The 22,201-nt window shown below is 38.4% G+C and overlaps 1 protein-coding gene across 3 annotated transcripts in view; it reads right to left on the bottom strand.

The window, feature by feature from the left end:
- mta1 (metastasis associated 1) overlaps positions 1-22,201 on the bottom strand; it is a 71,895-nt gene that overhangs the window by 39,818 nt on the left and 9,876 nt on the right. For all 3 annotated transcript variants that reach the window (XM_030127235.1, XM_030127234.1, XM_030127233.1), the window contains exons 2-3: positions 16,816-16,883; positions 7,762-7,855 (exon numbers count right to left, since the gene is read on the bottom strand). In XM_030127235.1, coding sequence (XP_029983095.1) covers positions 7,762-7,855; positions 16,816-16,883 — 162 coding nt within the window. The remainder of the gene's footprint in view (positions 1-7,761; positions 7,856-16,815; positions 16,884-22,201) is intronic.

The following is a 22,201-nucleotide window of genomic DNA, read 5'->3' on the forward strand; positions in this document are numbered from 1 at the left end:
TTTTCCAGGTAGTTGTTGAACAGAAAACTTATAAAGCATAAAGGTGCCTGCACTTTCTTAACTCAATCAATCATATTCCATAGCACCACATCATAACCAAAGTTATCTCATGACACTTTACATTTAGAGCTGATCTAAAACCTTAAGCCAATTTACAGAAACCCAACAGAATCCTCCAGGAGCAAACACTTAGTGACAGTGGAAGGAAATGCTTCCTTTTAACAGGAAGAAACCTGGAGCAGACGTCGGCTCTGGAGGATGGTTGTCTACTTGGACCAGTTGGGGTTCAAGGTGCAGGAGACTTTTGTGACCAATTCTTCCTCAGATCTGTCCATCCTCAGTATCATGAATCTATTCGTCTGTCTGTCATTACTCACCCGAATCTCTTGCATTACAGTGAACAGTTTCTTAGTTTCATCCACCACAAACAAACATGTGTTTACATTCAGAGCTGGGAGGGAACTCGGGCAGCTTTGAAATTTTGTCGCAACGTGCATTGTGGGAAACGGAGGTTCGCGCTGCCACTATATGATATTATACGGATGAAACAAACACGTGGAAACGGCTAGAGGAATACGCATAGAGGGAAGGGAGCTCCTGCCGTTTCCGCATTGTGGCTTTAGCAGCTGCCGCTGTCAAGTGTGTGTGTGTGTGTGTGTGTGTGGGGGGGGGGGGGGGGGGGGGGGGACTGATCTGCTGTGGTGGAGGTCTGCGCTCTACAAGGGCTTTTCTAGAAAAGACCCCCACCCCCCCCCTCCCCGATCACCACCAAAATTTAATCATTTGTTCCTTGTGCCAGTATCAACATTTACTGAAATTTTCATCCAAATCCGGGGCACTGATCTGCCTTGGCGGAGGTCTGCGCTCTCCGAGTGCTTCTAGTTTATAGTGTAAATATGAGAAGCGAAAAATATTTTCAGTTCAGTGACCCATGGTGGCACAAATTAGATTATAGCAAGATTAATATGTTCCATAAACATCAATGTACTCCAAAACAGGGAGAAGAATTGTGTCATTTTCTAAGCCACTGATAAGGCCATGGTTCATAAAGCTCTGCCGGCTGGTGTCAAGTGCAAATGAAAAAGGTATCCTTTCTTTACAGGACACATCACTGAAATAGAGAGCAGTTGTGTAACTCAAGTGGTACAACACAGCACTACAAGGTACGGGATTTGGTTTCTATGAAAAGCCTCGTGCTATGGATGTATTCAGTTTCAACAACTCCAGTTAAAGTATCCAATATAAAATCAAAAAGAGACCCAAAATGTATAGGTCTCTAACCCACTTTTGGACTCCAGCAATAAGAAACCCACTGTGGCTTGAATATACTGCAATTAACCCATCAGTCCTCTGGCGACATAGTTTTCTATTGTTTATGGGAGCTCACAGCCACATCTCAAAAATAGAAGGTTTGAGTCATGGCAAATTCAAACATCTGAAGGGCGGAGCCAAGGAGCTAAAATGCCAAGTCCGCCACAGGAGCTGACCACTCAGGAGGCCGTTATGGTCACAGAGGAGGGGCTAACGTCGAAGTCAGAGGCCCAAGTGAGGGAGTGCTTCCAATCTGTGCAAGCAAAATATTTGATCAATGACTCACAGCAGACACACACACACACACACACACACAAGACACTTCTCCACTGATCCATAGCGAAGCTGAATTGAATGTACCCCTCCAGCATTCTTGTGACAGGACCTGAAGCTGAAAACCCCCATGACCATCATGCATGTAAAAGAACATGTACACACACATTAACACCAACACAGAAACACTTCCACTGAGGCTGCAGCTACACAAACGCAGACAGGATACAGCCCACACCCATGCAGTACACGGCCAGTCCTGCCATGGAGTTCTTTTTCTTTTACATACTGCAAGTGTGTAGAAGCCCACACACAAGGGGGCGGCTGTACATATATATATATATATATATATATATATATATATATATATATATATATATATATATATAAATAAGTATGTCCTATACAAACTTTAGTACCACTTACCCAACAGTACAGCAGTGCTATCAGCTGCTGTGCAGTTTGAGATACACACCCTGACATTTTTACAGACAAAATTAAAAAAATAACAATAAAAAAAAAAAAAACTTCTATGTAGCCTTTCACAACCTGGCCATTTCCAAGAATGGACTTTTTATTTTTATACAATAATGACCTAAACAGCAACCTTTTTCACTCTCTAATTGCTGGTTAATTCCATATTTACTTCAAATTGTATAAAAAACTATTAAGCTTTTTAAGGACTGTCACAATACAGATTTTAAAAAAATACATCCAGATTGCATTGTTTTTAGTCAAAGGATGACTACAAAAACCCAACACCGAAGCCCTAAGGTCCCCTCCACTTAATATTCAGTGTCGCTCCAGTGTCTTTTAGTGTCTAACTCTGACAGGCTTTTGTTTTGAGAATTCCTTATTCTTATTTTCTTAATATACACAAGAGTCAGAGAAGTTTGAAAATATCAGCTTTAAAAAAAAAAACTGAAAAATGTGGATCTGCAATCCATATTTACAACAGTACAGAATTAATTAGATAGAATTAATTAATTTCATTGCTCCCAAAGTAATGCAGTGCAACTTATTTCACTGAAATGTTTGACCTCTCTGAATGTGCAGTCTGAATTTTCATGTTTTAATAAAAGACAGTGTAATTATTTTAAGCCTTTGTCTTACTTTGGATATTTGGAAAATACTGGTAGTTCATTCAATGCTCTGTTTATGGGATTGACATGTAACTATCACTAAAAATTCAATATACAGTATAAAAAAACCCTGAACTGAAAGAGGAGAATTTAAAATTTCATGACTTTTCCTTGATTTTCATGATCGTAGGGATCCTGGATACATGCAGTTATTGGAGTACAATCAAATAAATGGTGCTTTCAGTAAAACTTATGATAAGCAGAACACAAGGCTGATAAAAAATCCCCTAATGTCTGTTTTGTTTAAATTTTAGTGGATGATAGTGGAGAAATAAAAGTCCGTTTCCACCAGACTAAGCAGAAGTGCTTCCAAAGAGCAGTGTGCAGACAAAGCCGCATGTGCAAACACACACAGTTTGTGAAAAAGGGACACACACTCCATACACACACTGTGTGGCCTGACAGAACAAACAATCACGGATACACCCCAAGGCGTCCTCTGTGGAGTCTGCGGTCCACAATCACTTCCAAACACATGAAAGCACATAACGGTCCCACAGACTCACGTATGTGTTCATTCAAACTGGACGCTTCGAGGCTCTGAGACGCACACTTTCACAGCCCAAGAGCCAGCCTTCAGTCTGCCACACCCAGTCCCAGTCTACAGGTTGGCTTCTGTACGGAGCCTGGGGATTCTCATGAAGCCAACATTAGCTACAGACATTTGACAGTTAAACTTCTATTGGCTGTCTCTCATATGATACAGCTCATTGTTTAGTAGCAAGATAATTATTTACATGACTTTACACTAATCAGATATTCATCACAATAATGTTTCATAGTTTCCATTCAATTTGTTTAAAATTAGGGATACACCAATTCTGATACCAGTATCGGGCATCGGCTCCGATACTCAGTGTGTGTACTCGTACTCGTATTCATAAAAGTAATCCGATACAAATGCACTGATACCACTTACGTCTGTGTGACATTCCCAGTTCAGTGCAGCAGGTACGAGGAGGAGGAATAATGTGTGTGGAGTGTGAAGAGTGTGGAGGTTGAACCAAATAAATGATCAAAGTAAGGCTGACTGACAGTAATGTTCCAGACACAGACAGATACAGACGCAGCGTTCCGTCCGTCCTCTGCGTACATTCCATCTGTTTTCCAGGTGATGGAGGATGAGTACCCAGACAGAGAATAGCAGCGGGAGTACGGAGCGGTGTGGACTGCCGCCAGCGGAAGTGAAAACCAAACTTATCACTCATTTCTCTTTTCTCTACCTTCTAAAGCTAAACTTTGAAACCTTACCAGAAAAAATGCTGCAACATTAGTATCACAGTAGTGTTGCCTCTGTCGTCTCCATGTTTGTTATTACTGACTTTCTTCTTCTTCTGTGGACGGATTTGGATGAAAATTTCAGGAAATGTTGATACTGGCACAAGGAACAAATGATTAAATTTTGGTGGTGATCGGATGGGGGGGCTGCCTTGGCGGAGGTCTGCACTCTCTGAGTGCTTTTCTAGTTTATTAGTTTTTTTCTAACTACAACTTGGTGTATATAAGTACTTTTTGAACATTTTGAACACATTTCATCAATACCGCAATGATAATGGTAACTGTAATAATGACATATTAACCGTGATATGAAATTTTCATATCGTTACATCTCTACCCTCAAGTATAATAAAGTGTGTGCCACCAAAAAAGAAGACATCACAAAATGAGTTTTGTCATTTGATTTTTCAAATTAAAAATATGTAAGTAATGAATTTAGTCCCTAACTGGGTTGTTAAAAAAATGACATTATATTTCATTAAATGGTGAAAAACAACGGATACAATGATCTCTGCTTTGTTTCATATCATTGCCATGATCTCTCACTCTACAACCCATCAAAGACACAAGAGGACATAAAGGCTATTTCAGAGCGGATGCAGAGAGAACACAGTCCACTCTGCCACTTAACTGTACATCCATGTTAATGAGTTTGGATGCAGGGCCTACAAAGTGGATCAGTTCAGAAAATTGTGCAAACATGCAAGTCTCAGACTCATGCTACAAACAATTCCTTAAAATGGGAAACAGGCCATGTTTGGAGCTGCAAACAAAGACTCAGTGTAACATATACTATAAGATAACCAGAATAAATATGGAACTTCTTATGGTACCACACAGTGCAGTATACAACAATAATGAATGGTATCCATACACAATAGAAATAATTACAGAAGTTCATGTTATCATTTTTCACAGAAATTATCTAGGACTAGGGCTGTTAGAAAATATCGGTTCTGCAATATATCGTGATATTTCATTTCACAATACTGTATCAATATTAAAAAGTACAGTATTGATATTTTTAGGTATTTATTCAAATGCAGATATGGTGGAGGTTTTTTTTTTTGTTTGTTTTTCTTTATTCATACCTTATTTATTATTATTTAACACTGTTTTATTAAATAATGGTTATTTGAATCATCCTAAAAGCACTTTTTACTGTCTGAGAGGCAGATGGTAGTTCCTTAAGAAACTAGGAGAATTAGAAAAAATTTGTGAAATAGCATTAGATCCTGTTGTAATCAAATAAAAATGAGTTTAGTATTTGTATATATTTCTGCTGTAATTCAGTCCTTCCAGGAAATAATCATTTTTAAAAAAGAAACAAACAAAAAAATTGCCTTTTTAACAGTATCATGATATATCGTATCGTGATCCTAGTGTTGTGATTTGTATCGTATTGCCAGATTCTTGCCAAAGACACCCCTATCTTGGACTGTTAGATATTAGTATGTTCATGTCGGGTACTTGTGTTTATCACCACCTCAGACTGCTTTTTAAAGTGCTACTTTATGGCCAGGAGTTTGGGTTTTTGCCATCACCATGTTGGCTTTTCTGGAGAGCCAATATTTGGACAAAAAGATAGTTTGCTAACACGATAATCTGGTTAACCTCAAACATTTGAGTAACTAAATCACCTGGCAGTGTTGTCAGGGAAACTTGTTAAAAACAGCTCCAGTCAAGGTGTCTGAACAGAAGCTCTGAAAGTCAGACTGTCGAACTGTCAATCACCACTCAGGTTTTCTTCATATACATTTTCACAGGCAGCCTGGTGCTGGAAGACTCTTACTTCTACTGCTTCAGAATGTTACAAAACACTGCATGATGGGGTCCCATTACATAAATCTGCAAAGGGGTTTTAATTAGAAATGACAGAAGAAACAAAGACCTGTGGCAACATCTGGCTGTCGACAGCAAGGGAGAAAGTGTGTAATGTAGATTTATGTAACGTCATTGTGTCTTCTAACTAAATTAAAATTATATCAGGGTCGAGAAAATTGTGCCAGCAGAAATGATTTAATTTTAAATTATCAATTTAAGCCATGTCATTTAATATTCTGAGGACTTACTTTCACATGTCACCTTACAATTAACCAGAACATGTGCCATATAAACATGACAACAGAGAAGACAGAAGTAAATTAGTACAATCACATTATGATCAAAAGAGGCCAAAACATGTCCTGTACAAAAGAAGAGAATATGCTGCAGCTAGAATAAATCCTACCTCTGTCCCTTCTTCTTTTACTCTTTGAATTCAGTCACACTGGAACAGTGTCCTGAAGGCATCACTTCCAACTCACCACTGGGATATAACCTGAACAGCTGAAACTGGCTCTTGCAATTTGACCAATAGACCTGTGTTTACCTGCGACGCTTGAGACTATTTAGCATCCTAGATTTACCACGACTAGGGATGTAACGACATGAAAATTTCATATCAGTTATTGTGACCAAAATTATCACAGTTATCATTATTATCGTGGTATTGTTTAAATTGTGCTCAAAATGGTCAAAAAGTACTAATACACACACTGAAATAATTTAACCAAGTTGCATTTTGAAAAAAAAAAAAAACAAAAACAAAAAAAAAACAAATAAAATAATAGTCACAATGTCTCTTCTGTTGCAGAAACATTCAAATATTAACCGTTAGTGGTCTGAGCCTGTTTTGTCCATTTTTCAGCCCTTTTGATTTTGCCTTTATATACTATATAAACAAATGTTTACTATACCCATGTTTGGGATCTGTTTTTTTCAGCACAACTTTATCTATATCATCTGTCTATTATTTTTTCACTTTAACCTACTATAAAAACACAAAAGGACAAAAAACACAAAAAAATATATAAAATCGAATTTGAAAAATGTATATAATTTATTGCATAAATAACACACAGATGCTTAACGAACCTTTTGAAGACTTTAAAAGTGAATATTGGTTCCAAATATTAGGTATAGAAAATCATAATTGTAATAAATTAAAACTATACTCAACTATGTGACATAAAAGCAGATCTTTACATAGGTGTTTTCTCTGGAAAAGTGCAGTAATCAAACACGGTTATAATGATAATTACAATTTAAATGGTAATACTAACTGTCTGCTATTTTACAGCCGTTTATAGTTGTACTGGTAATCGTTACATCCCTAACCACAACATTAGCCTCTCTTTCTTTCCCATCACCATTTAAATAAATGTGCAACAGAAAACAAAAAAAAAAACTGTTTTTTCTTTTGAAAATGCTGAATAGTAAGAAGGCTGCACAATGCAAGTTGAAGACGAGCCTATTCAAAGTCTGTCACCAGTTGCAGTTACAGCAGCAGAGTTTGCTACAAGCTCTGTAGAGCAGCAATACATGCAAGTAAAATGCTGGACACCTTTGTTTCAAAAGGACAGACACATGTGCATAGGTGTTGTCACATTGATACACCCAGCAGATCGAATGTCGTCTGCATACAGGCCCGTCAAAGGAGGGGCTGCAGTCTAGACTGTATCTCTCAGCTCTGCAACACAGTTCAATTTTTTATCTTCCTTAACAAAATGTGGTGTGGAAACAAGTCAGAAAATCAAGCCAAATAAAAAAGAGTTGTCTATTCCAGTTTTAGGTCTTGTTGGAATAGATGCGAAAAGCACTACACCTTTGTAGTGGAAAATAGGGGAAGAGGTTTTCCAAACAGAGCCATTTGAAATGGTGAACTGGCATGTTTAATGCCTAATATTTGCTGGTCAGGTTACGGTCGGTCACTCACTTGCATGTTTGTCTGCCAGGGCGATGAGTGTGCTGGAGATGTCCCTGCGTCGGTAAAAACACACCACTTTGGCCTCCACATTCCCATTGGCTGTCTGCAAACCAGAGACAATCGGCGTTACCACGGCAACAAGTGGTGCCGCACATTGAGCACCCACACACGCACGTACACACACACAAACCAAAAAAACCCAGTGATGAGGATAGTTCTTAACTTTGCCTCCAACTGCAGTGTGAGACTACTGCAATTCTCCAAAATCACAATCAAGTGTTGCAGTGATGAAGACATGGAGGCATGAGGATCTGCTACTGCTCACTTCTGAGAGGCCATACAAAGGCAGGATGGGATCATTTGGAGTAATTAGGTAGAATAATGCAGTAACACTTTGTTGGTGTGCTCATGCAACACTGAGTTTAAATTGGGAGCTGCATATCAATGTTTTATCAAATGCTACCTGAGAAAGAAAAACACTGGATACATTACAGTAACATTAAGTCTAAAAGGATGTAACGCACCATTAAAATTTATTTTTGGCTTTTACCTCTTTTTGACTCCATACACAAAAGAACCACAAATGTTTTCTAAGAGTAGAAATTGAAATATTGATAGACTGTGATTCTTTTAAGTGTTGCATATCATCAACAATCCCACTTGCATGAATATAACAATGGGATAATGTGATATTGCGTGGACAGATGAGCCCTGTTCACATGTCCCATTAACATGCATCCTGAGCATGCATTAACATGCGGCCTGGATCATTCAGGATGCATTCACAGGTGGTCTGGGACGAATGCATCCACATTCTCTTGCTGGTGTGAACACGATCACACCCTGTGATGGAAAGGAGGACTGAAATATACTCAGCTGCAGGGTTCCCGCACATTTTTGATACCTTGAATAGCCCTATAATATAATTTCTGTGACCACTGATGTTAGTTAATTGTGTGAAAAATAATAGCAACCTTTTTCACTCACGTCCCATTGGTTATTTTCATATTCACTTTGAATACTCTCCCACTATTAAGCCAATGAGCCATTTTCACACGAATGTAATAAGATGGACCCAGTATTTGTGAAAATATATAATTTTTAGTCAGTTAAAGACAACAAAAAAACAATGCAATTAAAAAGAAAAACCCTGAGGTCTAGTCCATGTGCAGAATTTTGCTACAGTGTCCTTGTCTCAATCTGGCAGGTTTGCGCTCTTTTTTTGGGCAATTTCATTAAACTGCAGAAAAAATTCAGGGATGCAAACTTATTAGGGATGGAAAAAGGTGAGACCGCGACACAAACACTCTAGTTTAGCCCAGAGCCATGTTCTGCTATAAAGAACCTTTTCTTCAAATATTATCTTTAAAATGTGGTTTTACGGTTGATTTTTACATCAAGAGAGGAAATATCATTACCTATTTTGAGTTCTAAATAACAAATTTCCATAGCTTAAAAAGAAATTTTTAATTTAAAAGGTATTTCTTGGGCTTTTTACCTTTATTAGAGACAGTGTATAGACAGGAGACATGATTGGGGGGGGGGGGGGGGGTAATATGTAACAAAGGGCCTGGGCCAGGAATCAAACCCTGGTCACTATGATACCACGTTGAGCCACATGGGATATGTTCTACCAGGTAGGTGACCCATTTCAGCAGTACCCACGTTAAACTGGCATGGCCATACCTACTGCATGACAGTTGTTGTGTCAGGTGTCTGTCAAGCATCCCACAGCAATGGACAAAACATTTCTCACATAAGGTGGTGAGTTACAGCAAAAATTGACCATGAAAAACCCAAATGATCAGTCAAATTAATATCACATCCTGATATTGTATATCTGACACCTTTTACTATAGCTTCAAGTAGTGTAGGCTACCATCTGGATTTGTCACAGACATGAAAAAACTATTCCAGTGCACAGTCTGTCCCTCTTTCTCTGAGGTGGAACATAAATCACTTGACATTGAACTATAACAATAAACTTTATTGCAGACACAAGTCCATAAACTACAAGCACACAACATACAGAATAAAAAGGATAAAAAGAATAAAAAAGAATAAAAAGGAGATTAAAAAAATTAAGCACATTATAAAATATATAAACTCTTGCACCAATGCCGTCTCAGTTTAGAGGTGAAAGGATAGCAGCTTTTCAGGGGCTAACTAGAGCTTCTATCATGTGGTTCTGTGATGGATCCAGGCGACACATCAAACTAAACATCAACTTTCTTAATAGTGCCTCACTAGTGTGCACTCCTGTGGTCACAAACAGTTGACTGGCACTATGCCAGTGAGGGACATGAAGCAGAAACCTGAGTGCATAATTATAGGTTACCTGGAGCCTCTGCAAACTCATTTTCTTATAGTTTGACCACAATTGAGCAGTGTATAAAGGTGTGATGTAGGTTCTGAATAGAGAACACTTCACTGAATCAGAGCACATAGAAAACTTCCTTATCAGCATGTTAGCTGGAGAATAAATCTGACAGCGCTGTGGATGGATGTCTCTGTCATCCGTCCAGTCATCGGATATGACATGACTGAGGTACTTAATTTCCTCACATACATCCAGAGGACTGTCAGACAAATAAAAGATTGGAAAAGTTGATTTTCTGTCCCCTGCACTTCTAACTATCATTTTTTGTCTTTTCTTAGAGTTCTACTTGATGTCATAGTCTATGCCGCACTGAGAGCATACCTTCACCATCTGCTGCAGCCCAGCACTATATGAGCAGGACCAGATCATCTGCATACATCAGATGGTTGACAACTGTGTTTCCCACAAGACATCCAGTGTTTGTCCTGTTTAACTGATTTGACATTTCATCCATGTACACATTAAATAAAATAGGAGATCAGATTCCTCCTTGCCGGACTCCATTACTAAGATGAAATGGAGCAGATACAACATTGTCCCACTGAACCTGGAACATTTGGTGTGCATACCAGACCACTCAAATTCTCACTAAGAACATGGGAACACCTCTAGCTAGCAATTTTGCAAATAATTTTTCATGGTTGATTCTATCAAATGCCTTAGACGCATCAATAAAGCATAGAAATACTGATGAATGAAGGCTTGTGTACCTAGATACAATCTCTTTAAGAACATACAGGGGTTGGACAAAATAATGGAAACACCTTCACCTCAAGATGATAATGCCCCAATCCATACAGCTAGAATTGTTAAAGAATGGCATGAGGAACATTCTAATGAAGTTGAGCATCTCGTATGGCCGGCACAGTCCCCAGACCTCAACATTATTGAGCATTTATGGTCAGTTTTAGAGATTCAAGTAAGACGTCGATTTCCACCGCCATCGTCTCTAAAAGAGTTGGAGGGTGTTCTAACTGAAGAATGGCTTAAAATTCCTTTGGAAACAATTCACAAGTTGTATGAATCAATACCTCGGACAATTGAGGCTGTAATTGCCGCAAAAGGCGGACCTACACCATATTAAATTAGATTTTGTTGATGTTTTAAGGTGTTTCCATTATTTTGTCCAACCCCTGTATATACACAGGTCAGTCCCATGTTTTCTTCTGAAGCCAAACTGATTGTCAGTAGTAAGAACATACATTTCTAGCTTTTCTAGCAGAATTTTCTCCAGTACTTTAGACAAGATACTGGCTAGTGCAATAGGTTGATAATTGTCTATACTATTGAGCCTATACCAGCCTTGTCCTTAAGCACAGGCACAAACATTACAGACATAATAGAGTTGGGCAGAACACCATGAACCAGAAAACCAGTAAAGCACACGGATAGCAAAGGGCTGAGCCTACAGCTGGCATATATACTTCCAAACTAAATCTATTGTGAAATGACATCATATTGATACAACGTCAATGGAAAACTTATTGTAGAAAGGAGGACAGACACACATGCAAGCAACATGTAGAAGTGCATTGAGTCAGCCGCCACACAGGTGAGGCATAAGGTGTATTGATTTATTCAGCGTCTCACCCCATGCAGTGAGTAATGGGCAAGAAATCATTCCACCTGAAAAGTTGCTGGTGTCTTTTAAGCGACACAGTGACCAACATGTGCAAAAGAACATGAGAAATGCACCTGTTCAACTTGAAATGACTTAGGCCCTGTTTTAGGCTATAGATGAGTGTTTTTCACATGGAGCAGAGTGAGATCTGAATACCTGAGATGCGTTTGGAGTAGGGGTGGGCCATATGGCAAAAATATCATATCAAGGAAATTTAAAAAATAAAATCACAATCTCAATTTTATCACGATTCTTTACACTGACCTTTGAGACTAATTTGCAAGTTTCTGAACAGTGCAACCAAACAATTTGGTTGACTGACTCTCACACTGTTTGGGACGCTGTCTCTTCAGCTGGTTGAACAGGTTCGTAGTGTTGACATACGGTATTCTAAGAGTACAACGTGACGGACCTATATGTGGAGGACTAATGTCAGGCATACTGTGGGCATTATGCGAGTGCGCGCGTGTCTGCGGACTTTCAGCTTTCATAATCAAGCAAACCAATTTCACATTTCGGCTAAAATTTCCTTAGGGGGTCAAATGAGTGGCCATTTTTGTCAAAAAAAAACAAAAACAGTTGTCATAAATGCATAGAAGTGTGTTGAAATAATGCTAATCCATTTGTGCACAGACTACTGATATTCTTTGACAGTGGAAGCTCTATTTTCATAAATATTGGATTTGGAATAGCACGTGTATGTGAAAACTTTTGCTGGTGGACGGACGTGACAGTGGATGGACGTGACATTACCCATGATGCTCTGGTCAGTACCAGTACTTTATTAGGAATAAACTTATAGACTTACTATTGATAATTCTCCTCTTCTTCATAATGTTAGTATTGTGGATCTAAAAACAATACCAGCTGACACAAAAACACTAAATGTGTCAGTGGACGGATGTGACATGGTTGTTGTGGATCCCATCACACTGATGCTCAGCAGCCATGTCACTGTTTACACTAATGATCCCTGTGCAAAAACTAGGATCACAATTATTTATTGGATAGTTTATCATCAGACTAAAGAGGAAAGAACAATATACAATTGTTATTTCTTTATAAAAATGCTTATTATTAGAAAACTGTTAATTTAAACAGTGCCGTGTGACATTCTTCATGTATGTATTGGCGTAACATAAGCAGGATGGATCAGCACCATACTCCAGATTGAACCTGTACAAATAAAACATGTGATATGTAGGAGAGAATCTGGGAAGAAAAACTGGGGAATCTAAAAGAATAGAATATTTGTTTTTCAGGTCAATTCAGTTCAAATAGAACTTGGCCATTTGTGACATGAAAATATAGCATTAATTGTGCTGAAATGGGACATTTTTGAGCTGAAAACATAGTTCATATGAGCATCAACATGTTGAACAGAACTGAAATCCTGTACATTTGCAGAACTGTCATTTACCAACACAATGTTCCTTTGGGGATTCACTGAGATTGATTTCTTATGCACAAAGACACAAATAAGACCTCTAAGCACATTTTAGCTGATTTAAAAACAGGTTGATGTGCACAGATGTCTGCGGAGTCAAGTACGCCCAACTCTGTGGGGGCCAAGTCTTAAGTTTGATAGACCTGCCCTGCCATTGAAGTTTCACTTTCACTGCGTGTACTCATTGAGGGGTACATGCGGCACGGAACGCACCCCCCTATAACACCCCCGTCAATTCTCTCTGCTTCGTCAGATTGTTGATATGTTATAATCCTTCATGATCTAATATCGTCATATCGCACACCTGTAATTTGGAGACACATTCTACTCTGCTTCTCATTCATGAAAGTTGTCCAAATTGTTGGCTTCAGAAACAAGACACTTTTGTGGAACTTTGACAGTAATGCAGAAGAAATAACATATGCTCTGTATTACCTGTCACAAATCCAAATTTTCTGACAAATATAGAGCTGCGTCAGTCAAGCCATTTTTAGGCAAAACCCTCAAACATTACCAAGCTCTTGCTTTCCAATATTGTTTTTAACTGTAGTATAAATACTTGGTGAATTCCATTACTTTATTTGTTTTATAGCTGTTGGTCAGGTGAAGGTAGAACCTTAAGCTTTAGGAAACAATTTTGATGGACATTTTCCACAACTTGGCACTGATATTTTAGAGACTAAATCGTTAAATAGATAGTTATGGAATAAAAAAAAAATCATTATCTGCCAATAAATTAATGAATAAAAAAGAGAGCAATGACAAAACAGACACATATCAATGTGCCAAGATGAAAGTGAAAACCTAAGAAAGGAAAAGTGACATAAAAATGTAGTTTCTCCATCTCTTTTACTTGTTACTTTGGATGATCTAACTGCATGGTGACTGAGTAGAAGCAACCCATTCATCTTTAAACATTTACCAATGTGAGGCATTGAATGAGAGACAATGGTTCATAAATGGCTGCATTATTCTGGAAACAATCAGTTCATCCAAATTCTACTTCTGTTTATGTCCAATAGTTTTGGGAAACTAGGGGCTGTCACAGTTTTTATTTTTCAGCTCACAATGACTGTTCTATAGTTTCCAGACCTGCGTCTCAAATCTGGTGGAAGTAAAATCCAAAGATCCCTGAGGAGCAGAGAGAGTGACAGTGACAGGCAGAATAGAAGGCTGAGGCTGAGCGCTGTGTCAATCACATTAAACAACCTCCATATTATGGAGCACAGGCCTGGGACACGGGACAGACAGCGGGCACCTGGAACTAGTCTGCACAGACAGGCCTGTTTGACTGAGCACTTATCGAACGGCAGGCTGGGGTTTACCAGACAAACCTCCAGAGCTACACTACCCTTGTACTGATATGACAGTACACATCTGAACTGTCATTTATCAGGAGTTTTGACTTACTGTACTTTCAGTCAAACAGCCAAATCTTGACACATTGTAGCAACATTAAAACTGAAACAACAGTTTAATTCCAGCTGAATATCCCAATTTATTTGTTCCAGTGTGTGATACTTAGTCACATCTAGGGGTAAAGCTGTACAATACTTGACCCTTATCAACAGCTGACTCGAAGAATACATAAATGAGTTGTGTTAGTCCGTTCCAGACTTTTAGTAACTCTGGTCCACATTCACACACAGTGACAGCCATGCACTGTAAACAGAGAGACTAAATATGAAACAATATTTCACTAGACCAAACCTTAAAAAGATGTGGATTTCATATTGTGGAGTGGTTTTGTGGAATACAAATACAAAACAGTGTGAAAACATCATAAAAATTAAGATGTAAAAAAACTTTATTTTCCAGAGAAATAGTAACAATGAACAGGAGTACAACTGTAAAAGTTATTGATGGTAAGTTATAATTGGATCTTTTTTTTCAATAATTTAATAACTGACTGATTCTTTTTTATGAAGTGCATGTATTAACTGATTAGCCAAGTCATATAAATTTGGAGTAGGACAATATAAGCGGGGCTTCTTCCTACTCCATTTCAGACATAAAGTGTTGTTACAGAGCCACAATGAAATAGTGCTACACCGTGTGACTTTTTTTCTTTTTTTGGCTAACTTATTATTACTTTAACTTTGCAATATCTCATTGTCTTTTGTTCATCTTTCAATTTTATTCCTACTTATGTTCAAAATAAAGTTAATCATCATCATCATCATCAACAGGGACATCATCTATGCAGGTGACCAAATGTCCCTTCATGAAGTGGGACCCCACAGCATTTTGATCCTTTGCCTGATGTCTCAGAGTTTGACAAAGAGAAGGGACTTCAAGAAGATCATGGTAAGGTTTTCATCCAAATGTGTTGCAAATTTTAAACCAAGTTTACAGAAAGCCAATATTCCCATCCATTGTTGTCTGAATTAGATATAGCAGAGGTAGGCAGTTTACAAACTAGAAGAATCTAAAGAACATGACTACGATAGTCACTGATATCCATACAAAAAACTGATCCCTCTTTCCCAACCATAAAACCTTTTTATGTGATATTTAATTTTTTGTTTCCACTTTTCATAAATGCAGAAATTGGAAAAGTGCATAAGTACAGGAGGAAATAAACCTAATAGCAAAAGAACTGGAATATATAAAACAAAAAAAGGAAACAAGGAAGTCTGTGAAGTGAATCCAGATTCCACGAATGACAACCCCTCCATCTACATAAGGGGAAATTTTGGAGGTTGACCAAAAGTGGATTTTTAAGGGTTACTGTGACCTCATCTTCAGCGCAACTTCAAGAAAAACTAACATAACAAATGAGACAGACAAAACTTTAAAGTTATAATTTCTGAAATAAAATATTATATTGCGGTTTATAGTTTTTTAGACTCAAATCTGTGATTGATTTATAAAGATAGAGCCAACCTATATTGATGCAGCAATGATTCTGAATTAACCAATCTATGATCTGTATGACATTTGTATCTCTTCAGCCTGCTTGGAACCCCTATGAAAGTGGTGGTTAGAAACAGTGTCTGAGAGAGTATCTGAGCGCATACTGTTAATAATATGTGAATAAATAAATCTGAATCACTTAACTACAGGCAATTACTCCAGTTGAGAAGACTAATATAACTATCTGCTACCACAACAGTAACAGTGTTTCCCCTTCTTGTTTCCCTGAATGTTGTTACAACGGAAGTCTGGAATTAGAATGCTGGTACAGTCGGTAACACCTGCCTCCCACCCCCCCCACCCACCCTTGACAAATAGACGCAACTCTGTTTACGCATCTTAAACACTGGACCTGAGCTGACATCTTGCAATACTGTTAACAAACAACAATTAAATGCAGACTGTTAGAATACACAAACAAGGCATTTTTCCTTACACTCCAGCAGCACACTCTGAGCCTTTTTTTTTATCCCACAGTCCAGGGTGTTTATTTTATTGTGGGCTCCAATTACCACAAAAGACACAAAATCCAGCTTTATGAGAACCCAAAAACACCAGAATTTTTTTTTTTTGAATCACCCAAAAGCAATTAAGAATTTCATAGCCAAAACAAACAACAAAAAAACATGTAGTCTTGAAAACAAAGAAATGAGATGTGTGCTTTTGTGGTTTTGAATCCAACCTCAGACTGGCACTCACCTTGTTCAGCTCCTCTATCCTCCTGATCAGCAGTGGGTTACTGGACGAGTTCTCAAAATAAACATAATCTGTGGAGGGACAGTGAGAAGGAGGAGGAGGAAGAGAAAGAGAAACAAGGAGTGGAAAATAGAAAGAGAAAAAAAAAAACAGGAGAAAATGTCAGTCAGCATTGCAAGGTCATCCAAAAAGGCAGGGTGATTTCCACTTGGAGCAAACTTTGACAGCTTAATTAGTCCAAAGGAAAAGTGCATAACAGACATCCACCGAATGTTGGTTTAACTCGATTAGGCTAATTTCATACACAGGAGATCCAGCTGTATTTGGGAGGTCTGACTGAATAACACACACACACACACACACACTCTAAATCTTCCATTCAGTCTGCAGCCATTTTTTGGTCTTCCTTCTCCTTTTAGTCCAAGTCTCCCCCCATGTGTGTTATTGTTGTTTGCATGTGAGTGAGTGTGTGCCTGCATCTCTATACACAAGTGTGTGTGTGGTGTGTACATGAGGCTGTGCAGGCGTTAACAGGCGTACACAACTTGCCCGTGTGTTTGTGTGTGTGTGTGTGTGTGTGCTGCTGGCTGGGCTCCAGGCCCATCCAAGGCTTAGCTCTCACCAGGATGTCCCCACAGGCCCCAGTCTTGGTAGGGTGCCTGGTCTTAACCCTGCATGTGTCTTGGCTGAGTGTTGTCAGATTATACCCCACACTTGGTAGGCTGCCTGGAGCTGGAGCTGGAGCCCAGGCTAAAGCTATCCCCCCCTTCATCCCAACTTCCTCCTCCTCTCCTGTATCACCCCCCTGCTTCCCACAGCCCTCGTCTTCTTGACCAATTGGGCCAGAGATCGCCCACCAGTGAAACCACCATACACACTGACTCTTCCGTCTTTTCTTTTTTTTTTTTTTTTCCCCTGTGCCTGTGTCCAACACTAACTGGTTTTGGATTCATTCACAAAACCAGAATCTGCACTGACTTCCAACTTTATACATTTGCACTTATAAGTCAATATTTTTTGTTATCATTAGGAAATTTTATGGCACACCTAACACCATCATTGAACTATTGTTTGTGTATTGATAACCTCATTTAAGTTCATCTTTTGTGCCGTAGAGCAGTTCATAATTTCAACTATTTTAGGCTGTCTGATAACAAAATACAATATCTGAGGCAGTGTTTCCTAACCTTTTTGAGCAAACAGAACATATTTTACATTAAAAAAAATCACAAGGCATACCACCACACAAAAATGTCACAAAAAGTATATCTATTGAAATATTATGCAAATCTCATCTCAATTTACTTATTCACTGTGACATTGTCGCAGGGAGTTCGGAATGAGAAAGCTGAGAGGTGTGCATCAGCAACCCCTCAGATGGAACACCCCAGTCCATCGTAGTATAATAGAGGCATAGCCCCCCTACCCCAACCCACATCAGGGCCGATCAGTCGTGCAGTCGTACATATCTATATCATGTTGCTCATTTACAATACCAATCAGGTGAAATTAGATAATCTTCCACGAGACACCTGATGATTTCTCACGGCACACTTATGTGCCGCGGCACAGTGGTTGGGAAACACTGATCTAAGGAGTACATCTGTTCAGCATCAGTCAATGCAAAAGTACTCCTACTCACAAAACTGATGTTTCAGAGCTCATACTATGGAGGACAATATTTAAATGATACAATGTGATTTAATACAGTTTGTGTGTCACAGCCAATTGTGCCATTATTTAACACCAAATTCAGCCCATGTTGCCTTGACATGGCTGTGACTTGCATATGAAGAAAGTGCTGCTGAGAACAGATAGCAGGTGGTAGAAAGGAGAGGTCAACAGCAAGTCATGCAGAGGTTTAATGAACTCTGACTTTCCCATAATGACAAAAGGCACAGCAGTGTTTTTCATGGAAATGCAGAGTGTGCTGTGTTTCTTCCATATTACTGATATATATATATATATATATATATATATATATATAGCATCCAACAAACAATGTAACTTCTGACCACAAACCTATTGTGGAAGTCAGAAATCAATGCTATGGCAACTAGAATATGAAACCCCTTTCTGTCATGTGTCACGGTCTTCTCCTTTAATTTCCTCTGTGGAAAACTCCCACAGCAGTGTTCGGTCCCTTCCAAAACAGGTTGGACATTACAATTTCAAATTATTTTAGATACTAAATTGTCACATTCATCCACTAATATCTCCAAATCTAACACAGCACTGACTGTAATACATGCAGAAAACCTACACTTGTATTTGTCATATTCCAGTAACATGCTGCGTCAGTGGTGTGAGTAGAATCCACGCACCTGATGCTCTTATTAGATTGTGTTGGTCATTATTGAAAAGAACTGGCTGTGTGTGTTCATACATTCGCGCAGCGGTACTGGATCACCCACAGAACTCCAATCTGCACATTTTCTGTGTTGCAACTTCACACTAATTTGTGTTGTTTAATGAACTTGGTCTTTAAAGTCACAGTAAACAAATTCATTTTTTATGCTGTAAATTTCCTTTGCAGTTAATAATGCCAGTGTGGTAAAAAAAAAAAATAACAAAGAAAAATGTATAGTTTAGAAACCAGTATTTGTACTGGCAAATTTCTGTTCAAATACCCCTAAACTAGCCAATGTTCTTCTTTATATTACAGAGGGAAGCCCTACCATTAGCCTAAACAAAACGGCTCCAAAGTCTACTAATGAAGTCACTTATTGCAATGCAGATCAGTTCCACCCAGCAGACTGCAGCCCACTCCGCAGTCTCGGTGATTTGACAAATTTTTTTTACAGATTAATCAATGCAGAAAATAATTATTTGCAGCCATTCAAACCAGCTACAAAAGAGTTTGACAGTTCAATTAGTTTCCAATCTGAAATTTAAATAGTAAGCACACATTTTGCACTCAGGTTGAGTTTACTATCCAAGAAGCAGCGAGGCTGAGCTATTGTACCACTTTGTCCACCCACACGCATCTTCACACACTGTAATGCAAAGCAGCAACAGTACTTGATGCATTAGAGGAAGGGGCACACCTCTGGCTTCTCAACTGGAAAACCTTTTGGCCCAACATTCCAATTGGTATTCCACTCTCCGCCCACGCAGCTGAATCGAACAGGTTCACACCCGTTCTTTAGTGCTTTAAAAAAAAAAAAAAGTAAGAAATCTCAACTAAAGTAGCAAAACCTTCAGCAAGCTGAGAAAAAGCAGGTAAAGTGAAGACTAGGGATGTAACGATTACCGGTATAATGATAAACCGCGGTAAATTTCCCAACAGTTAGTATTACCATTTAAATTCTAATTATCATGATAACTGTGTTTGATTACCGCACTTTGAAAATTAGAGGTACTGCACATTTCCTGGAGAAGCAGCAGCAGCCATCTATCTATCTATCTCTCTATCCTATCTCTATCTATCTATCTATCTATCTATCTATATCTATCTATCTATCTATCTATCTATCTATCTATCGATTGATCGATCTCTGAAAAGGAAACTCAAACTTTATCTGGAAAATGGTCAAACAGTGGTCATAAAGTGCCATCTTAATGCACACTTGTATATTTGATTGTTTACATGTTAATATTTGAATGTTTCTGCCAACCGAAAGTACATTGTGGCTATTATTTAATTTTCTTTCTTTCTGTCTTTTACAAGATACAACTTGGTTAAATTATTTTAGTGTGTGTATTAGTACTTTTTGAATCATTTTGAGCACAATTTCAACAATATCGCGATAATAATGATAACCGTAATAATTTTGGTCACAATAACCGTGATTTGAAATTTTCATATCGTACATCCCTAGTAAAGACAAGTCCACAGAATACTGCATGATCATTTATAGTCACTGAACAAAACTAAGTAATCATGTGTATAACATATAAAAAGACTTCCCCATTTCCTCTGGTGAATTCACCAAAGCTGCAGCTCACAGAGCATGTAGAGTGTAATTTCTGTGACAGCTTCTTCTGGCAAACAGACACATATTCACTACTCGACATCGCTTCGAGAAGGAGATGAGAGCGTCACATCATGCCTGTCTACTCTTCACCCTGTAACAGCTTGTTACTAGACTCCGCTGCCACTATGACATCTTCGTCCCGCTGCGGAATATCAAATAGGCCAAGTTGAAATTGAGCAGCGCTGAGACAGAAAATGAAGACAAGATCTGTGCCTCGCTCCTTTTCACCAGCACAGAAGGGGCAGAAGCCTTGAGGTCAGAGGTCAGAAAAACTGGCTCGACTTGATCCGATTGCCACAACGGCTGTGAATTTGTGAATGGGGGAAAAAAGGAGAGACCCAATAAGGAAAATGGGATAAGAATAACTGACAAAAAACCTTTCTGGCACTGGTAAATCCAATCCAATCCATCCAGCTTTATTTGTAAAGCACTTTAAAACAACTGCAGTGGACCAAAGTGCTGTACAGAGAATAATTAAAACCAAAATAGAAGAATAAAATACAGAATAGATTTAAAGACATAGAAACTGTACAAAAAGGAAAAAAAGGTGCTATAGAGAAAAATAAATAAAATCAAATAAAAAGAATAAAATACAAGAATAGTTTAAAAAGCCATACTGGTTAAAAACAACAAAATAAATAAATACATAAAGAGATAAATAAGAACAATAAACCACTCCCAAATAAAACAATAGAATAAAGATAGTACCTTCAAACATCTCACATGTTTTCAAAAGCCAAGGAGAAAAGATGGGTTTGAAGAAGGGATTTAAAACCAGACAGAGGAGGTGTGTGTGATATGCAGAGGCAGATGGGTCCATAGTTTAGGAGCTGCTGCTCAAAGGCACGCTCAGCCCTGAACTGGTGCACAGTTTTTGGTTTTTGGTAAAAGCTGAATACAAGCAGAGCTGTCACAGCAACATTTTCATACCATACCACTGACAAGCCAACCAAAGTGGATGGCAAGGGTTCTCAACAACAAATACATTCACAGTTGTTCACTTTGTCATGAAGCAATATGACCAACATTGTTTCTCACAGAGCTGTTATCTGGATTCGTCATCTGATCTGCTTTTCATAGGAAGTGTATAGATTGCATCACTAAATAAATAAATAGCAGCACTGTCCAAGCTTTCCTAGTCCACTAATATTAAATTTAAATGCACACAGCACCAATGTAAATACAGATAGTGCTGCATTATTGCTTGGTACTATTAGGATCGCTAGGTTAACAGGGGTTCATTTAGTCTGCAGAGGAGTCTGTAGAAGTTCTGTGAGGTGATGTCTTGGTGCTGCTAAACAACTACAACTACAACAACTACAACTACAGGTTACAGCTTCCAAAATACAAAATACTCCAAAATACAGTGGGTCTATTTTTTATTTGCCAAAGTAACAGTGCAAAACACAAGT

This window comes from Sphaeramia orbicularis, chromosome 22 (genome assembly GCF_902148855.1).
Source record: "Sphaeramia orbicularis chromosome 22, fSphaOr1.1, whole genome shotgun sequence".
Taxonomy (NCBI): domain Eukaryota; kingdom Metazoa; phylum Chordata; class Actinopteri; order Kurtiformes; family Apogonidae; genus Sphaeramia; species Sphaeramia orbicularis.